This window comes from Rhodnius prolixus, unplaced genomic scaffold (assembly GCF_049639745.1).
Source record: "Rhodnius prolixus isolate KJV_2025 unplaced genomic scaffold, Rpr scaffold_29, whole genome shotgun sequence".
NCBI classification, from domain to species: domain Eukaryota; kingdom Metazoa; phylum Arthropoda; class Insecta; order Hemiptera; family Reduviidae; genus Rhodnius; species Rhodnius prolixus.
The window spans coordinates 751,379-772,514 of NW_027411628.1; the positions used below are offsets into that span (position 1 = coordinate 751,379).

Below are 21,136 nucleotides of genomic sequence, written 5' to 3' on the forward strand. Positions count from 1 at the left end.
GAATTATGTGACACAAAAGGAAGTCCAACGGCTGGGGGATATCGTGTTGATCTAGTAGCATTTGCCTCCTAGAAATCCAAGCGATACATTCATCAATGGTGGGGTTCCCTTCCGGGACCTGAAGGAAGGTTTCGAACAACGCACTGGCGGTGCGCAACTTGCCTTCATAGCGAGCATCTAAGGTCTCCCAGGCAGAGCTGTAACCTTCCTCTGTAGGTGTGGAATTCTGAATAATAGACAGAAGGGGCCCTTTCAGGCAGGACTTAAGAACTTGGAGACGCCTATGAGGAGGCAGGGATAATTTATTGATCTCAAACTGGAAGGTGCGCTTGAACTCCTGGTAAGCGAGAACATCCCTTTCGAATGGGGTGATCTTTGGAATCACCAATTCCTGTAATTGTCTCTTCGCGAGTTCGACCACCGACTCGTCCGAGACCAAGACTTGCGAAACTGGGCCAGGAGGGGCAAACACGCAAAGCGAAATAGACGAATCTAGAATAGGTGCAATCCTTGACAAATGGATTAGCTCAGCTTGGGCAAAGCTTTTTGTCAAGGCTCTGGCAAGCGGACCTCGTTCCTCCGGGACCAGTGCTCGGAGCCATTCCCACACTTCCTCGTCCACAGTCCGGGACAACGTCAAAAACCCGGAGGAAAGCCGCTGGCACGTAGTTACAATTTCGGGAACATCTGTGTCCAAGGTTTTTGCATTCGGAGTCCATCGATCAAGCCTGTCAATGAGGTAACGGCACTTGATGGTTTTAAGATCTGCATCACCCCCTGACGGCATGGACATTGAGGGAGTATCCTCCATTGACGGAGTGGTTGGGCGTGCAGGGGAGGGGGCAGGAGTGTCATTGCCAGAAGTAAATGAATTACTCATAATTAACCACGGCTGGAGGGACTTACAATACAAAAATTATACACAAGTTACAACACAATACTACAAGACAAAGATATACAACATAAATATGTAAATAGGCCTCTTAACTTAATAACTAATGCCCATAGTACATGTGAAAAAAGAGAAAAAACAAAAAAAAATTACAAATAATTAGGTATACTAACATAAGAAAATAGAACTAAAATAATACTGTACACAAGGCGCTTAAGTTTTATAAATAAACAATAGTTGATATGAATGAATATAAATAAACAATTATATACAAGCTGGTATAACAAGGAAGAATAAAAAATCTAAGGCTATAGTAGGCACACCATTCAACATTACAATTAATGCTAACAGAGCATATAAACAAAAGTATAACCAATCATATAAGTAAATTATTACACAGAAGACGAAATTACTTTACAAGGAAAAACAGTTGAATAGCACGAATGACAATAAAAACAGACCTTCTGTACACAATCAAAATAATTTTATTTGTGTTATAATTAATTAATTAAACCTATATCAAATTATTATCTAAAGGTCCCTGGTTCGTTCCCGGGTTTCGGCACCATGAAAAATCTTCAAAGAGGGGGGAGATGGACATGACGCAATTTAAATTAAAGGCTGGAATAGAGTGGGGGACGCCACCAATCTTCAGAACACTTTTTGGATATGTAATAATTCAACCCTTTATTGACAATTAAGAAAGACAATACATAAAGGAAAAAATGATTATAATAATTGTTTGTACAGGACAATATACAAAAGTAGAAATGACTTTATAATTATTAAGGTGCTTGACACGCACTAAACTTAATGTATAAGGCAATATACAAATGGAGAAACAACTTATATAATTAAACTAAAGGGAAAAATGATTATAATAATTACATAACTGAATAAATCTCTATACCTATAGTCCAACAGTTTGAGATTATTAATAAGTGAACTGAGCCACCGTTTTTCCAAAGGTTCTTATCAAATCTTTATGTAAATAGTCCAACAGTTTGAAATAAAAAATTGGTGAACTGAAACACAGTTTTTCCAAAAAACTTCTCACAACGCAAAAGGGAGACGCTAACATGGCCGTCACACATAGACGCTAGCTTCACAGCACTTACTAGCCCGTCCCCCTCTCCTGGTGCTCACCCAATTCCGCCAACCGTCAGATGGCATACTCTAGAAAACCAAGTCTTGGGGGCCGCCACTTTTGGGGAACCAAACAATAGTGTTGGACAGAAACGGACCGTATTTTAACAACTGCAGAGGAGTTGAACAAGGGGATCCATTGTCGCCTATACTGTTCAACTGCGTGCTCGAAGAGGTGTTTAAGAAGTTAAAATGGAATGATATCAACAAATACGGAATTGATGTCAATATGAGAAAGTTGACTCATCTTAGGTTTGCCGACGATCTGGTACTGTTCGCCCAAAGTGCAAAAATCATGGAAAAAATGTTAAATGAATTGGATATTGAAGGCCGAATAGCCGGACTAAAAATTAATGAAAAGAAGACCATGATTATAACAAACGGGTTAAACGAAGATATAAAGTTGTCGGGCAAAACACTGAACTACTTAGTTAGCACTATATATCTGGGACAGCTAATAGGATTTGAAAATAGGAATGAAAGAGGGGTAGAAAGAAGAATTGCATTATCGTGGAGAAAATATTGGTCGCTGAAGCATCTAATGAAGAACCGCAATGTGCCAATAAAGAAAAAAGGAAAAATATTAGATTGATGTGTAATGCCTTGCTTAACATATGGGTGTCAAACATGGACTTTAACAAAGAAGTTAATTAATAAGTTAAAAGTGACGCAAAGGGCAATGGAAAGAAGTATGAAAGGTGTAAAAAGAAAAGACAGAATCAGAAGCTCAATAATTAGGCAAGAAACGGAAGTTAAAGATATAGAAAAGACTGTGAAGACCCTGAAATGGAAGTGGGCTGGTCATGTTGTGCGATGTAATGATGGAAGATGGTCCAGACATGCAACTTTATGGACGCCCTCTTATGGCAGCAGGAAGAAAGGAAGACAAAAAATGAGATGGCAGGATGACATAGTAAAGGTAGCCGGACACAAGTGGTATGAAAGAGTTTACAATAAAGGCGAATGGACCGAGATGGGAGAGGCCTATGTTCAATGATGGGCCTGGTTTCAAATGGAAATAATTATGTTTTATTTTATATTATTATTATTATTATTATGACCAGTCTGTTATGTTGTTATCGCAAGGGAATCAGCTTTCCTCAGAGGTACCGGTTAATGAAGGTGTACTTCAGGGCGAAGTCTTGAGCCCTTTACTCTTTGCTCTTTTTACCTCGGATATGGTCGAATACTTTGCCTTGAATGAAGCTAAAGGTTTCAGCCTAAATTCAAAAAGAGATGTAAATATGATAATGTATGCCAATGAAACTGTGTTACGCTCTCTCTAAGGCGAGAACGCAATGTGTTAGTGCTCGCCAGCTACCAGTGGAGAAGGGGGTGGGTAAAAAAAAAAAAGACAAAAACAAAAAAAAGGTTGAGCGCCTCGCCGTTTTTTTTAGTCTGAATGTGGGGTATACGACGAAACCCAAAAGAAAATAAAATCAAAATCAATCGGGAATGAAAATAAAGTAGGAGAAAGAAAAAAAAACAAAAAAAAAGAATTAACCCAAGAGATCCTTGGCAACCACGGTCTTGTCCGTGGTAATGAAACCCCTTATAATATTGGCTCCTTTACAATTCTGAAATACTCAAAAACAAAAAAAATTACCAAAAGATTAATTTACAAATTATGCCTTATATTCAATAATTACAAGGATGAACTCACAAAAAAAATAATAATAATAAAAATAATAACCGTAATTGAATGACTAAAGTTCCTCAAAAATTCACAAAAAAATAAAAATAAATAAATGGAAGTGAGTACTTCTTTCTTCTGACCAGCCTCTCCTTGGCAAGCCCCTTTCGGGAATGTCCTTTGTCCTATCTCGTGTGCTATCCTCCATTGACTTATTATCTCAAACGTTATGAACATTTTAGCAAAAACGCAATCAGATTCCTGGGGTTCTAAGATTTACTGTTTGAGTCATTCGCTGAAAGTGTACTGTTATACCTGTCTGAAGTATAGGGCTGTCAATATGCTAATGAAGTGGAGCGTGGCCAATTAATTTTTTTCAAAACTCTATTGAAATTGCCCCCTCATAAAATCAACCAAAGCACAGGTTCACTTCGGACCCACTTCGGGTCCTGATGGCATTTTCCCTGCCCTCTTGCAGCAGGGGAAAGATTTAATTACTCCTATTTTATGCAGGATAATGGGGGCAAGCTTAGCACTCAACCACGTCCCTAGGGCATGGAGGCCTGTAAAAATTATCTTTATTCCCAAGCCTGGGAAGAGAACTCATACCCAGGCGAAGGAATTTAGACCAATCAGTCTAACATCGTTCATGGTGAAGGTGCTAGAAAAACTGATTGACATGTATATTAAGGAGGTGGCTTTAAAGCAACGGCCTCTGCATGCCAATCAGCATGCCTATCAGACAGGCAAATCTTGCGAGACAGCCCTCCATTGTCTGGTTAAGGAGTTGGAGGCTTCGGTATTTTGCAAGGAGACAGCTGTGGGCGTGTTTCTGGATATTGAGGGTGCCTTCAGTAATACTACCTATAGTTCTATTGCCTTGGCGATGGATAGACATGGCGTAGATTTCACTGTTTCAAGATGGATCTGTAACATGCTATCGTCATGGAGAATCACAGCGAGTCTTTTTGGGGAATCGCTGGAATTAACGACAGTTAGGGGGTGCCCTCAGGGGGGGTTTATCCCCGCTCCTTTGGTGTATGGTCGTAGATGAGTTACTTGAGGTGCTAGACCTTCGTGGGTTCTCGGTCCTTGGCTACGCAGATGATATCTCTGTAGTGGTCAGGGGTAGGCACGAGACAATCGTGGCTGAACTCATGCAGGAAGCTCTCAAGGTTATAGAAAATTGGTGTAGAAGGGTACAGCTTCAGTGAACCCTTCTAAAACTACTCTAATTCCCTTTACAAGGAGAAGGGACAAGGAGAGCTACAAAAACCTTTGTTTTTTGGTAAAACTCTGGATGTGTCGGGTGAGGTCAAGTGTCTGGGTATTGTTCTGGACACGAGACTCACTTGGAAGGCGCAGATAGAGAAAGTCACACTAAGGGCGAAACAGGTCCTTTGTGGAATAACTAGAACCTGTGGGAAGACATGGGGCCTTAGCCCAAAGATGACCCACTGGCTCTATACACGTACCTATCATCTCTATACATACCTGTCTTACCTATCATCACCTACGGTTCAGTGGTGTGGTGGAGAAAGACTGAACAACAGACGGCAATTAAGGCTTTAGCGAGGGTGCAGAGACTGGCCTGTCTATGATCACGGGGGCCTTTAGTAGTACCCCTACTGCAGCGCTGGAGGTACTGCTGGGGTTGGCTCCGCTTCAATATGTTGTTCAGGCGGAGGCAAGGGCCAGTGCGTACAGAATGGTGAGCAATGGGCAATGGAGGCGTATCAGCTCCTGCATTGGCCATATGAGTATTTCAGATAAGGTCGACCCTGGGCCGGTTATTGACATGGCAGTATCTGTCCTAAATCCAGTTTCGAGACTCCATTTCAGGTATGTATTAAACCGAGGACTGAATGGAGGGTGAACTGGACGGACCAGTACCGGAAGGGAGGCACTTGGTTTACCGATGGCTCCAAGATGGACTGTGGGACTGGGTCTGGAGTGTGTGGGGTTAAACCCGAGTACTGAGAGATCTCTTGGGAGATACGCCACAGTCTTCCAGGCCGAGGTTTTTGCTATTAAAATATGTGCTGAGGAAAACCTGCGGATGGAACCTAGAAATAGGGTGATTCGTATCTTTTCGGACAGCCAGGCTGCACTGAAGGCTCTCTATCCTTCAGAATGACCTCTTCCCTGGTTTGGGAATGCAGGAAGGCCCTAGAACTACTGGCGCGGCACAACAAAGTTCGGTTGGAATGGGTGCCGGGTCATGTGGGTATTGAAGGGAATGAAAAAGCGGATTATCTGGCTAGGAATGGAGCTAACACTCCTTTCATCGGTCCAGAGCCTGTCCTGGGGAACACCAGGGGGTCGGTTCGTGCGGCTCTCAGAGAGTGGATCTGGAGGGAGCACGAAAAGAACTGGGTGATGTGTCCTGGGGTTAAACACAGCAAGACCTTGATGCCTTGGCTGTGTAAGCAAAGCTCTAAAGAGACCCTGTGTTTGGGTAGAAATCAGATTACTCTGATTACAGGCCTATTCACGGGGCAAGGTAGGTTTAAGAAGCATCTGCGCAAGGTGAGGCTTATCAGCTCGGAGCCGTTGTGCAGATTATGTCAGGAAGAGGAGGAAACGGCCTCTCACCTGTTGTTCGATTGCGTTACAATCGAACGTTTGCGCTATGAAACCTTTGGAACGTTGAGGCCGAAGGAGATAGTAGCGCAAAAAGAACTAGTAGGGAAAGTCCTCAACCTCTTTAAGAGGGGAGGGTTCGCTTACTAGAACTAAGAAGGGGCTGGCACAATAAGTCTTTTGTGGCTGCGGTGCCATGGGGCATAGGTCCCGTCCCATCTACTATCTTAATCTTAATCTTCTTGCCCCCTCAACTCCCAATGCGTATATTTGACTGGAGACTGGAAGAATTCACTGTAAACTTAAAATTTTCAAATGTATGGTAGGGTGGTGGATTCAACTATTAGCCATGGAAGAGGAGAGGCTCCCTAAACTTTGTTACTCCAGATTGATAGATTTTGAGGCTAATAATTTGCCTTTCAACTGGTATACACATTTAAAACATTTCTTGATAACCATTGGCTTTGAGTACCTCCTAAATAACCAAAACTTACATTCCGTTAAATCTTATAAAAATGATACGCTACAAAGTTTTCATAATCACTTACTTTCTCTTGATGTGGACTCCGTTACTAACAGCTCTTATAATACCTTTTACAGCTGGGTGCCTTTGAAACTTATCTAACTTTTAATTGCGACATAGAAAAACTTAGAGCTATAGCTCAAATTCGTTTGTCCGGTACTAAATTTTGCAGAATTCATTTTAGGCGCAAAAAATATTATTTTTACCCGCTCAAATTTTGTTCGCATTGCAGCGAAAATCATTTAGATGACTTTCCTCATTTTTTGTTTAAATGTCATGCATTTTCTATACAAAGAAATAAATATTTAGTTAATTTCTTAAATAATGGCTCGTCACCTGAAGAGCTAATGATAATTTTTTTTAAAGTATAGATTTAAATAAAATTAATGCTTCTTATAAATTTCTTATAAATGCATTAAAACTAAGTAATGCTACAGACCAAGATTAAATTCATCTAAGTTAATTAAATAAAAGTTTTATAACAAATAAGTAATTTCAGTTTGTCACAATGTCAGATAGTTTATTGTTTGTCAATATTTTGCACTCAAGGTATTATTTTGTTTCTTCTGTTCTTGTTTACTATATCTTTTATGTTATTATCATGTATACTGTCTATGACTGAATTATGTTCATTTTTTTTTTTAGTTTTGTAGAAGTGTTTTTTCTTTCATTTTTGTACTTTTTTCTTTACAAATTTGTATTTTTTCTCCCACTCCTTTGCCATAAAAATGTATTTTCTAGTGCAATAATAAAAAAAAAAAATTGTTTTCACGAATTTAAATTTATTTTTTGCGTATTTTTATATCTACCATTTATGTATCATTGTAACTCAATGTCAAACTCCATGCTAAGGGGATAAGCCCCAAAAGCAGTATGTAATAAATAAATAAATAAATAAATTTATTCTTCCACATCTTTAGATGTAGCTGTAAAACTATCCAAGAAAGGGAGAAAGTCAATTTGAAATTTTCAGAACTGTAAATTGGAAGAGCGATAAAATAAAGAATGGGTCAAAGGAGTAGGGGCGCTACCATCACACAGAACACCTTTTAAAGAATGACAAGCTAAATTTAATTTTATAATCACAAATATCCAGGAAGTACATGTGAATACACTACAAAGAATAAAATGGTCGTGACCCAAACGCAACAGTATAATATATAATATAGATTGAAAGGATTCTGACTTGAATTTGACATTCATAGAATGAGTTCACACACGCCGGCCGACGCTTGTTTAAGCTGAGAAAAATGGCGCACAGACACACAGACTTAAACACATAGACTGTCTTCCAGTAGAGTAAAAAGGAGGCTTCTGGCTCAGTAAAGATGGCGGACTAGGATGAAGTAGGGGTGGCGGGTGCAGTTTATTCCTGCTCTATCCTTCTCTCCACTCTCTTAAGATGCATCTTTCTCTTCTCTCCACACTCTTAAGGTGCATCTTTCTTTTCTCTCCCCCCTCTTAAGGTGCATCTTTCTCTTCTCTCCACACTATTAAGGTACATCTCTCTCTCTCTCTCGCCCATCCATATTAGTTAAAACTAAATAATAGATGATTTGAATTGTGAAAATAAAATATTTAAATAATATTTTTCTGGAAATTACCATGCTACATTTAAAGCAATTATTAAATATTCCAGTGCTCCCACTGGTTGGTTAGTACTTCATCTAACTCGTCCTATCTATGTCCATATTAGTTAAAACTAAATAATAGTTGATTTGAATTGTGAAAATAAAATATTTAAATAATATTTTACTGGAAATTACTATGCTACATTTAAAGCAATTATTAAATATTCCAGTGCTCCCACTGGTTGGTTAGTACTTCATCTAACTCGTCCTATCTATGTCCATATTAGTTAAAACTAAATAATAGTTGATTTGAATTGTGAAAATAAAATATTTAAATAATATTTTACTGGAAATTACTATGCTACATTTAAAGCAATTATTAAATATTCCAGTGCTCCCACTGGTTGGTTAGTACTTCATCTAACTCGTCCTATCTATGTCCATATTAGTTAAAACTAAATAATAGTTGATTTGAATTGTGAAAATAAAATATTTAAATAATATTTTACTGGAAATTACTATGCTACATTTAAAGCAATTATTAAATATTCCAGTGCTCCCACTGGTTGGTTAGTACTTCATCTAACTCGTCCTATCTATGTCCATATTAGTTAAAACTAAATAATAGTTGATTTGAATTGTGAAAATAAAATATTTAAATAATATTTTACTGGAAATTACTATGCTACATTTAAAGCAATTATTAAATATTCCAGTGCTCCCACTGGTTGGTTAGTACTTCATCTAACTCGTCCTATCTATGTCCATATTAGTTAAAACTAAATAATAGTTGATTTGAATTGTGAAAATAAAATATTTAAATAATATTTTACTGGAAATTACTATGCTACATTTAAAGCAATTATTAAATATTCCAGTGCTCCCACTGGTTGGTTAGTACTTCATCTAACTCGTCCTATCTATGTCCATTTTAGTTAAAACTAAATAATAGTTGATTTGAATTGTGAAAATAAAATATTTAAATAATATTTTACTGGAAATTACCATGCTACATTTAAAGCAATTATTAAATATTCCAGTGCTCCCACTCGTTGCTCAGTACTTAACTTCAACTAACAATGTATGCAGTCATAAACTAGGAGATTCATGTTTTGCGATCTCTTATAAGTGGTGCATCTCAAATGCATATACAGGTTGTTTTAGACATTTAAATCACGCCTACTGGCATTACCTTACTAGGAATACTGAAATGAATTCACAATACAAATAAATTGCATACTCATTTACATACGTGTATATGCTGTTTAGCGTACATCTGGTAAACTTTATTACCCACGTAACAAACTAAAATAAATACAGCAAAAAGTAGCTAAATATATATATGCGTGGTAAACTTTACTACCAACGTAACAAACTTAAATAAATACAACAAAAAGTAGCTAAATATATATATATTTAATATTGTGGTCATGCATTGTATATAAAGGAGCCTTCTTTAAGCTCTTCACTTCATTTTCATTGAGGTCGGTCTGTGAGAACTTCAGCCTTGTCAGAGTGAGTACCTAATCACAATATTTTTTTATGTAGGTATACACTTCAATCTTGCTATATGTAATTCCTAATATTATGTAATACTTTCTTCTTTTTTTCACAGATGTCTGATCTAAAATCAGCCTTAAATTCTGTGAAATATGATATAGTCGAAACAAAATCTATAAAAGAACTTCAAATAGATAAAAAATACCCAATCGTTTCAATAGTTCGTGTTGATACCAAAGTAGGCAATGCGGTAGTGGTAAAGTTACAAGATGAATTAAAATTTATTAAATGTTTTCTACCAAAAGCGTATGGATTAAAAATATCTGATCGAATGATAAATAACTATAAAACATTAGAAATGTCTTTAATATACCGAGGAATCGGTGTAAATAATTCTTTTAAATTAGAGTTTAAGTAAACATCAATTTTTCAATAATTAAAAAAAAACTTATTTGAAATTTTTTTAAAAATTACTTATTTGTTAAGCGGTTATGGATTTTAGCGTGTCCGTGTTTTTTTATATATTAAATTTAATGGTTAATATGAATAGTTATTTATGCTTCTTAAATTGCTAAATTCATGATTAGAACACTAAAAATCTTTTACATTAGACTACGCATTTGCCTTCTAACAAGGCGGAAGTTCATATTAGAATTATTGTTTTAGCCGATACTAAGAATAATAATAAATAAAAAGAAAAAAGTAAAATAAATACCTTTTCATCAGCTCTCATCATCATGGTTCATGTAAGTTTTACCATTATTATTACTCATGCGTTAGCATATCAAAGTCAAAAAAAAAAAAAAAGAAAAGCTTCTTATCTTTTCAGTGCAAAGAGTGCAACATTAATTTTGAAAACTCCTATCAGTTTAAACTTCATAGAGCTTTAACTCACGGTGAGCGTGAAAAATATGGCTGCACATGCGGAAAAGCGTATTTTTACAAAAAAGATCTTCAAATTCATAAGAAGAAGTGTACAGCCAGAGGCCGCTACATGTAAGTAATAAATAAATAAATAAATAAATGAAGTTGTAATTATTTACGTATTATTAATTTGTTTTCTTCTCAGGTGCAGGCATTGTAACTGTGTACAAGCTGATATACACAATGGCCGTTTACATGAAGCTGTCTGTGGAAGTAAAAGATCAAGATTGGGAGAACCTTCCAGAAAAGAGCTCTTGGGATTATCCACAGGGCTAAATAATGTAACACCGTATGAGACCGCTTTTCAGGGACGTCTTGCGTCATATTTTGTACGCTCACCAAGTTGTATGGATCTTCCAATATTTCTAGAAAGCGTACGTTCAAAAATTCTAGACCTTATTCATCAAAGTTTGGTAACGCATTCATCCATAAAATTTAATCTGTGGGTGGACTGCACTTTTGAAAATATACATGGAGAGAAAATCGAAAAGGCGTTGAAAACATCTAACAAAGCAATATACCTAGCCGATGACGTCAACAGCTTTCTAGATATAGCCTTCAGCAAATTAAAGAAAGAACTAGAAGAAGCGGCTATGACCAAGAGTGGTTGGTCACTGGTTTCAGTGGATGGACTAAGAGTGAGGGTAAGCAAACACAATCCTTTAAAAGCTACAACATATTTACCTTTGCCTAAATCTATTGAGAGCAAGAAGGCATGTATAAATGTCAAAAATTTTGATAATAAATGCTTTTTATATGCAATACTGGCCAAATTTATTGATGGGAAAAATTCGGGGCGTCCAAACAAATACAAATCATTGGAGAGTAAATATAATTTTTCTTGTGTAAATTTCCCAAGCCCTCTTAAAGACGTTAACAAATTTGAATCTGTTAATAATATTTCCATCAATGTATTTGGCCTGGATGATAACAATGATGTGTATCCTCTAAAGGTAGTTTATAAGGAATTAGACGACCATCGCGATCTGTTACTGCTAAATTCAAATAACAATTACCACTATGTTTATATAAAAAATTTTAATAGGCTTGTCAGTAAGCAAATATCCAAACGCAAATCATCAAAATATATATGTAAAAGATGTTTTACCCATTTTGATGAACGTTACAACGGGGAATCTCGATACGAAGACCATAAATTATTCTGTTACACACACAAACCTGCCAGAGTTGAGTTACCAACAAAAAAACCATATATTGAATTTGAACATGGGGGTTACATACAGAGAGTCCCTGTCGTAATTTACTTAGATTTTGAAACTATACTGGAACCGGTGAGCACTTGTAATCCTAACCCTGATGAATCATACACTACAATTACTCACTTACACACACCAATGAGTTTCGGTGTTTACATTAAAATAAGCGATGAATTAGATGCTATAGACCATAGTCTTCCCAAAGAACCATTCATATACAGAGGACCAGATGCGGCTAAAGAATGTATCTTATATTTAAAGAGAATTGCCGAAGCTGTGGAGAATCTGTACAACATTAACACACCCATTAAACCCCTAACTCATGAAGAAGAAGAAAATTTCAACTGCGCCAGTACATGTTACATGTGCGATAGATCTTTTACTGATGAAAATGCAAAGGTAAAGGATCATTCACACATTTCAGGCGTTTATCGAGGCCCCGCACATAACACATGTAATTTGCTATGTAGAAAACTAAATTTTGTACCAGTATTCTGCCATAATCTTAGTGGTTATGACGCACATTTTTTAATCGCCCAATTAGGATTTGATGATAGAGAAATATTCGTCATCCCCACTTCGGGGGAGCGGTATATCTCTTTTACAAAAAATGTCAGTGAAAAAATGAAGTTAAGGTTTATTGATACATTTCGATTTATGGCCTCCAGTTTGGATAGCTTAGTGAAAAACCTTGCAAATTTAACAGAAACATCAAAATTCTTCAGTCCGGACGTGATGCGTTTGGTGACTAGGAAAGGTGTATTCCCATATGAATATATTTCAAGTTGGGACAGGTTAGGCGATAATTCATTACCCCCTAAAGAAATGTTTTATAGTAGCGTTAAGAGTGAAGATATAAGTGAAGACGATTATCAACACGCCCTCAACGTTTGGGATGCATTTTCATGCAAAACTCTGGGGGAATATAGTGATTTATATTTGAAAATTGATGTACTAATTCTGTCGGACGTATTTGAGCACTTTAGAACTGTAACTATTGGTTCTCATAAACTTGACCCGGCTTATTATTTCACCCTACCAGGTTTGTCTTGGGATGCCATGTTAAGGTTAACTCATTGTAAATTACAACTCCTCACTGAGTATGACCAAATTTTGATGATAGAGAAGGGGGTGAAGGGTGGAATTTCACAGGTAACAAAGAGATATGCTGAAGCTAATAATCATTTCATGGATGATTATAACCCTTCATTGCCGACAACTTTTATCACATACCAAGATTGCAACAATTTATACGGTTTCGCAATGACTAAATTCCTCCCATCTGGTGATTTCAAATGGGTTGAACCGGACAGTATAAATTTGCATAGTCTAGGAGAATGTGATGAAATAGGATATATATTAGACGTTGACATCGAGTATCCACCTGAACTCCATAACAGTCATAATGATTTGCCATTCTTAGCAGAGAATACTTTAGTAGATGGGCAAACTAAATTAATACCACACTTTAGACCTCGTAAAAACTATGTTTGCCATTATATGGTCTTAAAACAGGCGTTAGCACATGGTTTAAAATTAACGCGAATCAATAAAGTTTTGCAATTCCAACAGTCAGCGTGGTTAGCACCTTATATACAGCATAACACGGAACTGCGTAAGAAAGCTACAAATCAGTTTGAAAAGGACTTATACAAATTGTTTAATAATTCAGTTTTTGGTAAAACTATGGAGAATGTTCGACGTAGAATTTCTATCAAACTCGTATCAAATTCGCTGAAGTTAGAAAAATTAATAGCTCGACCTGACTGTCTAGACTATGTTATATACAACAAATCTCTGGCGGCTGTACATTTAGCCAAGAATAGTATTCTTTTTAATAAACCTATTTACATAGGTCTTAGTGTTTTGGATTTATCTAAATTACATATGTACTGGTATCATTATGATGTAATGCTTCCATTTTATGGGCCTGATAGATTACATCTCTGCTATATGGATACCGATGCATATATTTACCTCATTGAAACAGATAATTTATTTAAAGATTCACTGCTGATGCGAAATTATTTAGATTTGTCCAACTATCCCACCACATCAGACCACCCATTGATTCAAATCTTTCGTCAGGAATTCAAAGATATAGCGTCATGTGATATAATTAATGAATTACAAAAGAATAAAGCAGCTATAGGTAAATTTAAGGATGAAGCTGCAGGTGAAATAATAACAGAATTTATTGGACTCCGTCCAAAGATGTATTCGCTTCGAATGGGAGATTCCAAAATAATAAAAAAAGCAAAAGGGGTAAAAAAGCCGGTTCTAAAACATTCCATAAAGTTTGATGATTATATTGCTTGCTTACTGACAAACGAAGCAATTAGACATTCAATGATTATGTTTAGAAGTAAGCATCACCTTATGATGACTGTAGAACAGAATAAAGTAAGTTTATGTCCCCTAGATAATAAAAGGTACATAGTTGATTCAATTAATACTCGAGCTCTGGGGCATATTTTAAATGAATAGATGAAATGGTCAATGATGATTATACAAATATTTATTTTACTTTTTTTTGTATTAAATTAGTGATAAGTAATATTCATATTATAAAATGTAATATTGATTATATGTATTTTGTTTTATGCTAATAAAGAACAAAAATAATTAAGAAATGTGTTATTTCTTCCCCTAAGTTTAGAGAAAAAAGGATAGAAAAAAATTACCATTCTTTTTATTTAAAAAAATACATTTATTTAATACCATGTTTTTTAAGCAATATACAATTTTGATTATGAATACTGTGTAATTTACATGGACATTCTTTAATTACATCTTCTAAAATCTGTAGTCCACAATAAATACATTGAACACAATCGTCTCTTATCTTGATGTAGCCGTTAAAGGCAAGTAATTCCGGACTTACAGTTGATTTCCACCCGCTGAAAGATTTCTCCCGAACACTAGAATTAGTAAAATCAACTTTGGAGTAGTTGTTCAGCAGCCAATGCACTAATATTTTACTAAAGTGCAAAGCACAGTTATATTTAGTTCCGCAATGATAGTCACATTTGGTTGAATAATGCTGTTTGCAAAGTTGTTTTAAGCTGGGGCATCCAAAATCTTGAAGATTATACACAGTTTTTTCCATAATATCCCCCAAGAACTTGCTCTTTTCAACTCCTTTTACATAGAGGTAGGTGTAGTTTTTAGTTTCATCCTTTAAAACATTGTCAAATTCAGAATAATCCATGTCGCCATCTTCCCAATTGATTCCATGTAGGTTTCTGTACACCCATCTATTGGGTGGTGAGTACGGGTTTCCATATGAGGGCGGTTTGAACATCCAATGTTTCTGTTGACCGGTGACGTCAACAATTGCCAGCTCCTTTACGATGAAAGTAGGATCATCGCTTTGATAACATTGAATATCTATCACTGCGGCATGCATATTGGTGAACTATAAGCAACCGTGTACAGCTCTACACTTATATGATTCTTTCCCCCACTCTAACCAATTAAATTCTTCTAACTAAACCTGTCAGTGGATTATATTCAACTAATGAATCATGAAAAATTAAAGCGTAGGCTGTTGTATCTGGTTTAAAAGTTTCTGATGCTTCCAATTCTATTCTAATGTCAACTGAAGATGATCTAATTGCCTCAGACTGACGAGAACAGTCTATTACAATAATAGGAGCTTCATCCCTGAATTGTTCTTTGCTTAAAATAGGTTCATTTTCCTTCGCATAATAACTCATTTGAAATTTTTGATACATATGGTATAGAATTGAAAAGTGATTCTTGGAGAAGTCTATGTTAAGATCATCATAAGGATAAACCTCAGAATTTAAATGCAATTTAACATTTGATATATTACAATGATTGAACTGAGACATATCACTTTGTATATTATTCTTTTTGTTTGTTTGAAATGCAATTATGACATATCGTGGTTTTTCCAAATTTGTTGTAGTTTTCACTGCCCAAGTATGCTTCTTTGTTACAGGTAGAGAAGGATATTCTATTAAATCCCATGTACGGAATGCCATATGAACCGTTTTTCCTTTGTTGATGAAATTTAAAAATTTTAACCTTTGTTCGTCAGAAACCTTAACGTAAGGCATTTTCCATTGTATAGACTTCAGTTTAATAGATGCCTTAACATTGGTATGATCCCCTAAAACTCTTATACAATCATTATCTGTTCTGCTGCGATGTAGAATTAATTCATGTTTTCCTTGTAGAATTATTTGATTGTAATCTTCGAAGAAACCCATTACAATGTCTAGGGGGATACAAGCATCAAAATTACCTTTTTCATCTGCCAATTTCACATATTCAGCAGGCATCATCCAACCACTCATTTCTAATCCTAATGCCTTGTCTGGGCTAAGAGATGCATAATTTTTTAAAGTACTAACAGTTCCAGGATTCCGAACATGGTCAATTAATACACCATTCAACTGATACTTGATTTCGTCAAACAAAAACAAAAATCCATTTCTCACTAAACTCAATACACTTGGATCTATAGATGCTACTCCTTCTTGGACCAGTTGTCCTTGAATGTAGAGAAAACTCTTGGATGGAACAGTGAAGATGTCTTGCTGTTGAACTGCAATTATTATTTCGTCAGAATTTTCTAATGATTGATTGTAAGGCTGATGAGAGTGAAACTCAAAGTCCGTTATTCTCTCCTCAAAACTCACTTTTTTATCCACATTTAGTATTTCTTCCATTTTGGTTTAATCAAAAGTCCTATACTTTGTAGGAAGTAAATATTTGATGGTGTTAACGCTCGGTAAGGTGACCGTTGAATACTAGTTGATTTCACTTCAGCGTAATCCATTTTATACTTTCGAAAATCAATACCCATTTTTCTTTAGATGTAATCTGATGGTAATTGTTTCTCCACTAAAATCCACTAAGTTCTGGTTTTGATCTGTTATAACAAGTGTTATATTGTTGATTACTTCACCGATAACTGGAAAGTAAATGACTGGAGAAGGTTCTTGTACGATTTTAAATCCTGGAGGAACTATTGGTGAAAATTCATATATAGTATGTCCTGGTTTCCCGTTTCTATATGAACCGGATGCTATATTACAGTTAATTGCAACTGTATTGACACTATGAATCTGTACAATTTCGTCTGATTTATGAGCGATCATTTTTTCTAACACCTCATGTTTAGTAAAGCCCAGTAAAGGGCCGATCGAATGTTCTTTATTGAAGTAAACAGGTTGTGTACATGTTAATTCCACCTTCAATGTGTTGGTATTACCTTTCAATTTCAATGAATCTGTAGAACTTATATGTGATTTAAGATAACGTGCTATAGCTTCCACTTCATAAGTTCCTGTAGGTAAACTAATAACATTGTCTCCATAATGAAAAAGATTGTTAACTCCTTCAATGATATTCGGTATGGAATTGTATGACTGAAAACTTAATAAACTAATGCTATAATCACCACCACTGTCTAATAAATTAATTGGTGGAAAAAGATCTGCACTAAGAATGCTTGAAGCTCCTGTTAAGGTAAAGGTGTACGACATGACTGAATTCCGTAAATGCTTATTCATCGTTATTATATAGAAATTTCAAACATAAATGCCCACAATATGGTGTATTCCAATCTTGATATCTTCTACGATTGTATGTAATATCACAGTTTCTGAAATAATGTAAAAGTTCTAACGGTGGTCTTAGATTTCCATAAGGATCGAAATAAATTACTTTATTATTTTTTTTAATATAGGCGACCCAATGAGTGCCTATGTTTTTCACTGAATCTAGATTTACAATAGCACATTCATTAGTTTTAGGATAACTTGGCAAAGAATCACGCATATAAACACCTCTAAAATGAGGTACGTTTTTGGCAAATTTCATCAACTCTATATTTGTGAGAGCTCTGTTAGGTAGTAGTAGTCAATATTGCTTAATATAAAGACCATATCCTTTTTTATGTTTAAGGTAGAAACCTTGGCCAATTTTTTGCTCCTCCATCTTCAGATTGTGCCTCATTTCCTCTAGACGGTCTCTAGCATCTCTCGTATCTTTAACTGCCTTAGCAACCGCAGCTGCTCCACCTGCTAGACTTCCAAGAGCAGATAAACCTGCAAATAATGGTACCAGAAAAGGGAGAATACCTCCAGTTCATGGAACTAGTAATATTCTTGGTATTTTGTCTAGTTTTGATTTTGATAAAAACTTTTTAGCTTTTTTGAGTGCCGCTTTGGAGGCTCCACTAATTGATGTAGGCGATGTGACGCGAGCAGCACTTATTACATCTTTGTAAGTTTTTTTCTTCTTCTTGATACCATCACCTCCTCCCAATTTTATTTTCATTTTCATAGCGTTAGTAACAGCCCAAGCAGCAGCTTTTTCACCAAAAGATGAGTCACTTGACTTTGTTCTTTGCCAAGCTTTTTCCGCTAAGATGCGATCAGCTTTATGCCTTGAGTTCAAATCTTTGTTTTTAAAATATGCAATGTCGTGTTCCTTACAGGCTTCGTCTAGAGGGTTAACACCTTTATCACCACGGCTTAATCTTTCTTGTAATTTAGTTCCGGGGCCACAAAATCTATATCCTGGAATATGCGCTTCAAATGGAAGCTTGTTAATCACTGAATTTATTAGACCTTTACCCGTTGTTTTCTTTCTCATTATGATGACTATTTTCGCTCTGATTATGCTTATATAGGTTGTGAATTAGACCCATCATCATCAGTATGCGTTTGGAGAAACAACGTGAACGTCTACCTGTTTATAACGTGATTCCTTCAGGTGAAGAACAGGAAGCAAATGAAGGTCACCATGGCCAATTGTTGCCTGATAATATACGTGCACTTATTTGTGGTAGTTCGGGGTCTGGTAAAACTAATCTCATAGCATGTTTGCTTTTACAACCGAATGAATTAAAATTTGGAAATGTGTACTTATGTAGCCGATCTCTCCAACAAGAAAAGTATTTATATTTAGAAAACGTATTCAAATTAGTACCAGAAATAGGTTTTCACAAAATCAACGATACGCAGCAGGTAATCACTCCTGACAATGCTGAAAAGAATTCTATCATAGTATTTGATGATATTGCAATGGATCAACAGGATATAATCAGACAGTATTTCAGTATGGGTAGGCATAGAGGAATTGATTGTTTCTATTTAACACAAAGCTATGCAAGGATTCCTAAACATCTTATACGTGATAATGCCAATTTTATTATAATTTTTACGCAGGATGATTTAAATTTAAGGCATATCTATAACGATCATGTAAGTTCACCAAGTGTGTCATTTAATAGTTTTAAAGAAATGTGTGAGGTCTGCTGGGATGCACCGTACAGTTTTCTAACAATAGATAAAACAAGAGACGTACACAATGGTAGATTTCGAAAAGGTTTAGATACATACATCTATATATAGAGCAATATTTTCCATCGGTCTATCATTTTTCATTATGGATCCTAAAGTTACACAACATCTTATCAAAACTTCTAAATCTCTGCGAGAAAAATTCAAAAGTTTAAAGAGAGGTCTTCAATTATCACAGCAGGATCTGGAAAGAAGTTTAAAGCCCATTACAAAACCGCTTCAAGAGTTAGTTGAACAGAATAAAAAGCGTTCTAAAAAAGCCGCTTTAAAATCTGACGCTTCGACTTCTACGACATCACTTGAAGAATATGTTAAATTACCGCTCAAAGAAGAAGAAGAAGTAAAATTACCGCTTAAAGCTTCAACTCCTATACCACGAAAGGATGTTTTAGATATTAAAATGGAAGAAGAGACGTTTGAAGATGATGATTCTCCTCTAGAGCAAATAAAACAAATACATAGTAAAGAGGAATTGGAGAAAAGCTTAGAAGAAGTAGAAGATATAGGATCTTTAATAAAACCATATTTATTGAAACATATGACTTCAGATACTAAAGATCTAGATGATAGATACGGCATTAGAGTGTTACCTACTGGAGGCATGACGATAGGAAATGCACAGGTAGCCATTGAGGATAATGATATCAATGTAAATGGAAACTGGTATAAAGGTCCTCCTGGGTTATTACAATTATTATTTTTAAAAAAGCCGAACAAATACACTGTAGAAGATTTGGAAAATTATAAGGATATTTTAGAAGTTAGTAACGCACATAAACAACAATTTAGCGATGAAAAACATCTTAGCTCAAGCAAAGGATTCAAATACAAAAATATAATAGCTCCTTTATTTTATCCTTCTAAGGGTGAACAGTCGGCTCAACCCTATTTCACACCACCATCAACCGCAGATCAAGTTACTAGGACACCTCGGACTACAATTGCAACAAAGCCTATTAAAAGAAGATACGGTCTAAGACATACGACCACTACTACTGGTAAAGGTATGGATGTGGGGCAAAATGTTTATGAACATTGGGATGATCCAAATGAATTAGTGGATCGACTTCGGCTCTTATATGCATCAACAAATGCTGGTCACACTGGACATGGAAATGAAATTCATTCTATAATCGAAGAGTTGAGAGAGGCAGATATTATTTATTAGGAATTACTTGTGGAATAAATTATCAGTTGTTGTTTGGTTTTCGATATGTCTATAGACAAGTTTGGTAGACCTTTGCATCACTTAAAAACAGTATTTCATGCTAGTGATGATGAAGATGGAGAATATATCGACTTTGAAAATAAACGATTACTTGGAATCAATAATCCAGTTGATAGTTCAGATGCTGTTAATAAGATTTATCTTGAACAATTTGTAACTAAAGAATTGGAAAAGTATATAAAAGAGTTAGATTTAGTAACAAATACATATTTACAAGAACACTTTGTTAGTAAACGTTATCTTTTAGAAACGTATGACCAAGCCCGAAAAAAAGTGACAGATAATTTTGTGCGCGGTTTATTCACTGTTTTTAGGAATCGAATAAGTTTATTGAATCCAAATGTTCCTATAACTGCTGCTACGCTTAAAACGATTTTTGAACCATAAAGTCATGTCTAGCAAAGAGGCTGTAGTTGTTGAACTTCACAGACCAGCACGTTCACGCTACCCTCGAAGGCGTACATTGCTCAAAGGTATTGATGATTTGTGGCAAGCTGATTTAATGGAAATGATACCATATGCTCGTCAAAATAGTGGTTACAAATATATATTAGCAGTGATTGATTGTTTTTCAAA

General features: G+C 35.7%; 3 protein-coding genes across 3 annotated transcripts; 2 read left to right on the top strand and 1 right to left on the bottom strand.

Moving 5' to 3' along the window:
• Window positions 1-9,401: 9,401 nt before the first annotated feature.
• LOC141459902 (uncharacterized) lies at window positions 9,402-14,476 on the top strand. Its single transcript, XM_074139463.1, has 3 exons — window positions 9,402-10,594; window positions 10,678-10,844; window positions 10,918-14,476. The coding sequence occupies exons 1-3, from the start codon at window positions 10,586-10,588 to the stop codon at window positions 14,474-14,476; spliced, it is 3,735 nt and encodes a 1,244-aa protein (XP_073995564.1). The 5' UTR covers window positions 9,402-10,585.
• Window positions 14,477-15,465: 989 nt separating this feature from the next.
• On the bottom strand, window positions 15,466-16,689 carry LOC141459903 (uncharacterized). Its single transcript, XM_074139464.1, has one exon. The coding sequence runs from the start codon at window positions 16,687-16,689 to the stop codon at window positions 15,466-15,468; it is 1,224 nt and encodes a 407-aa protein (XP_073995565.1).
• A 2,728-nt stretch (window positions 16,690-19,417) lies between these two features.
• On the top strand, window positions 19,418-20,508 carry LOC141459943 (uncharacterized). Its single transcript, XM_074139503.1, has one exon. It carries the CDS (start codon window positions 19,418-19,420, stop codon window positions 20,498-20,500), a length of 1,083 nt encoding a protein of 360 aa, XP_073995604.1. The 3' UTR covers window positions 20,501-20,508.
• The last annotated feature ends 628 nt before the right edge of the window (window positions 20,509-21,136 follow it).

Excerpts from the sequence above, each read along its gene's own strand:
- LOC141459943 (XM_074139503.1), top strand. The coding sequence starts at position 19,418 with ATGGATCCTAAAGTTACACAACATCTTATCAAAACTTCTAAATCTCTG.
- LOC141459903 (XM_074139464.1), bottom strand. The coding sequence starts at position 16,689 with ATGGAAGAAATACTAAATGTGGATAAAAAAGTGAGTTTTGAGGAGAGA.
- LOC141459902 (XM_074139463.1), top strand. Across the intron at positions 10,845-10,917 it reads ACAGCCAGAGGCCGCTACAT|GTGCAGGCATTGTAACTGTG; the intron begins GTAAGTAATAAA and ends TTTTCTTCTCAG.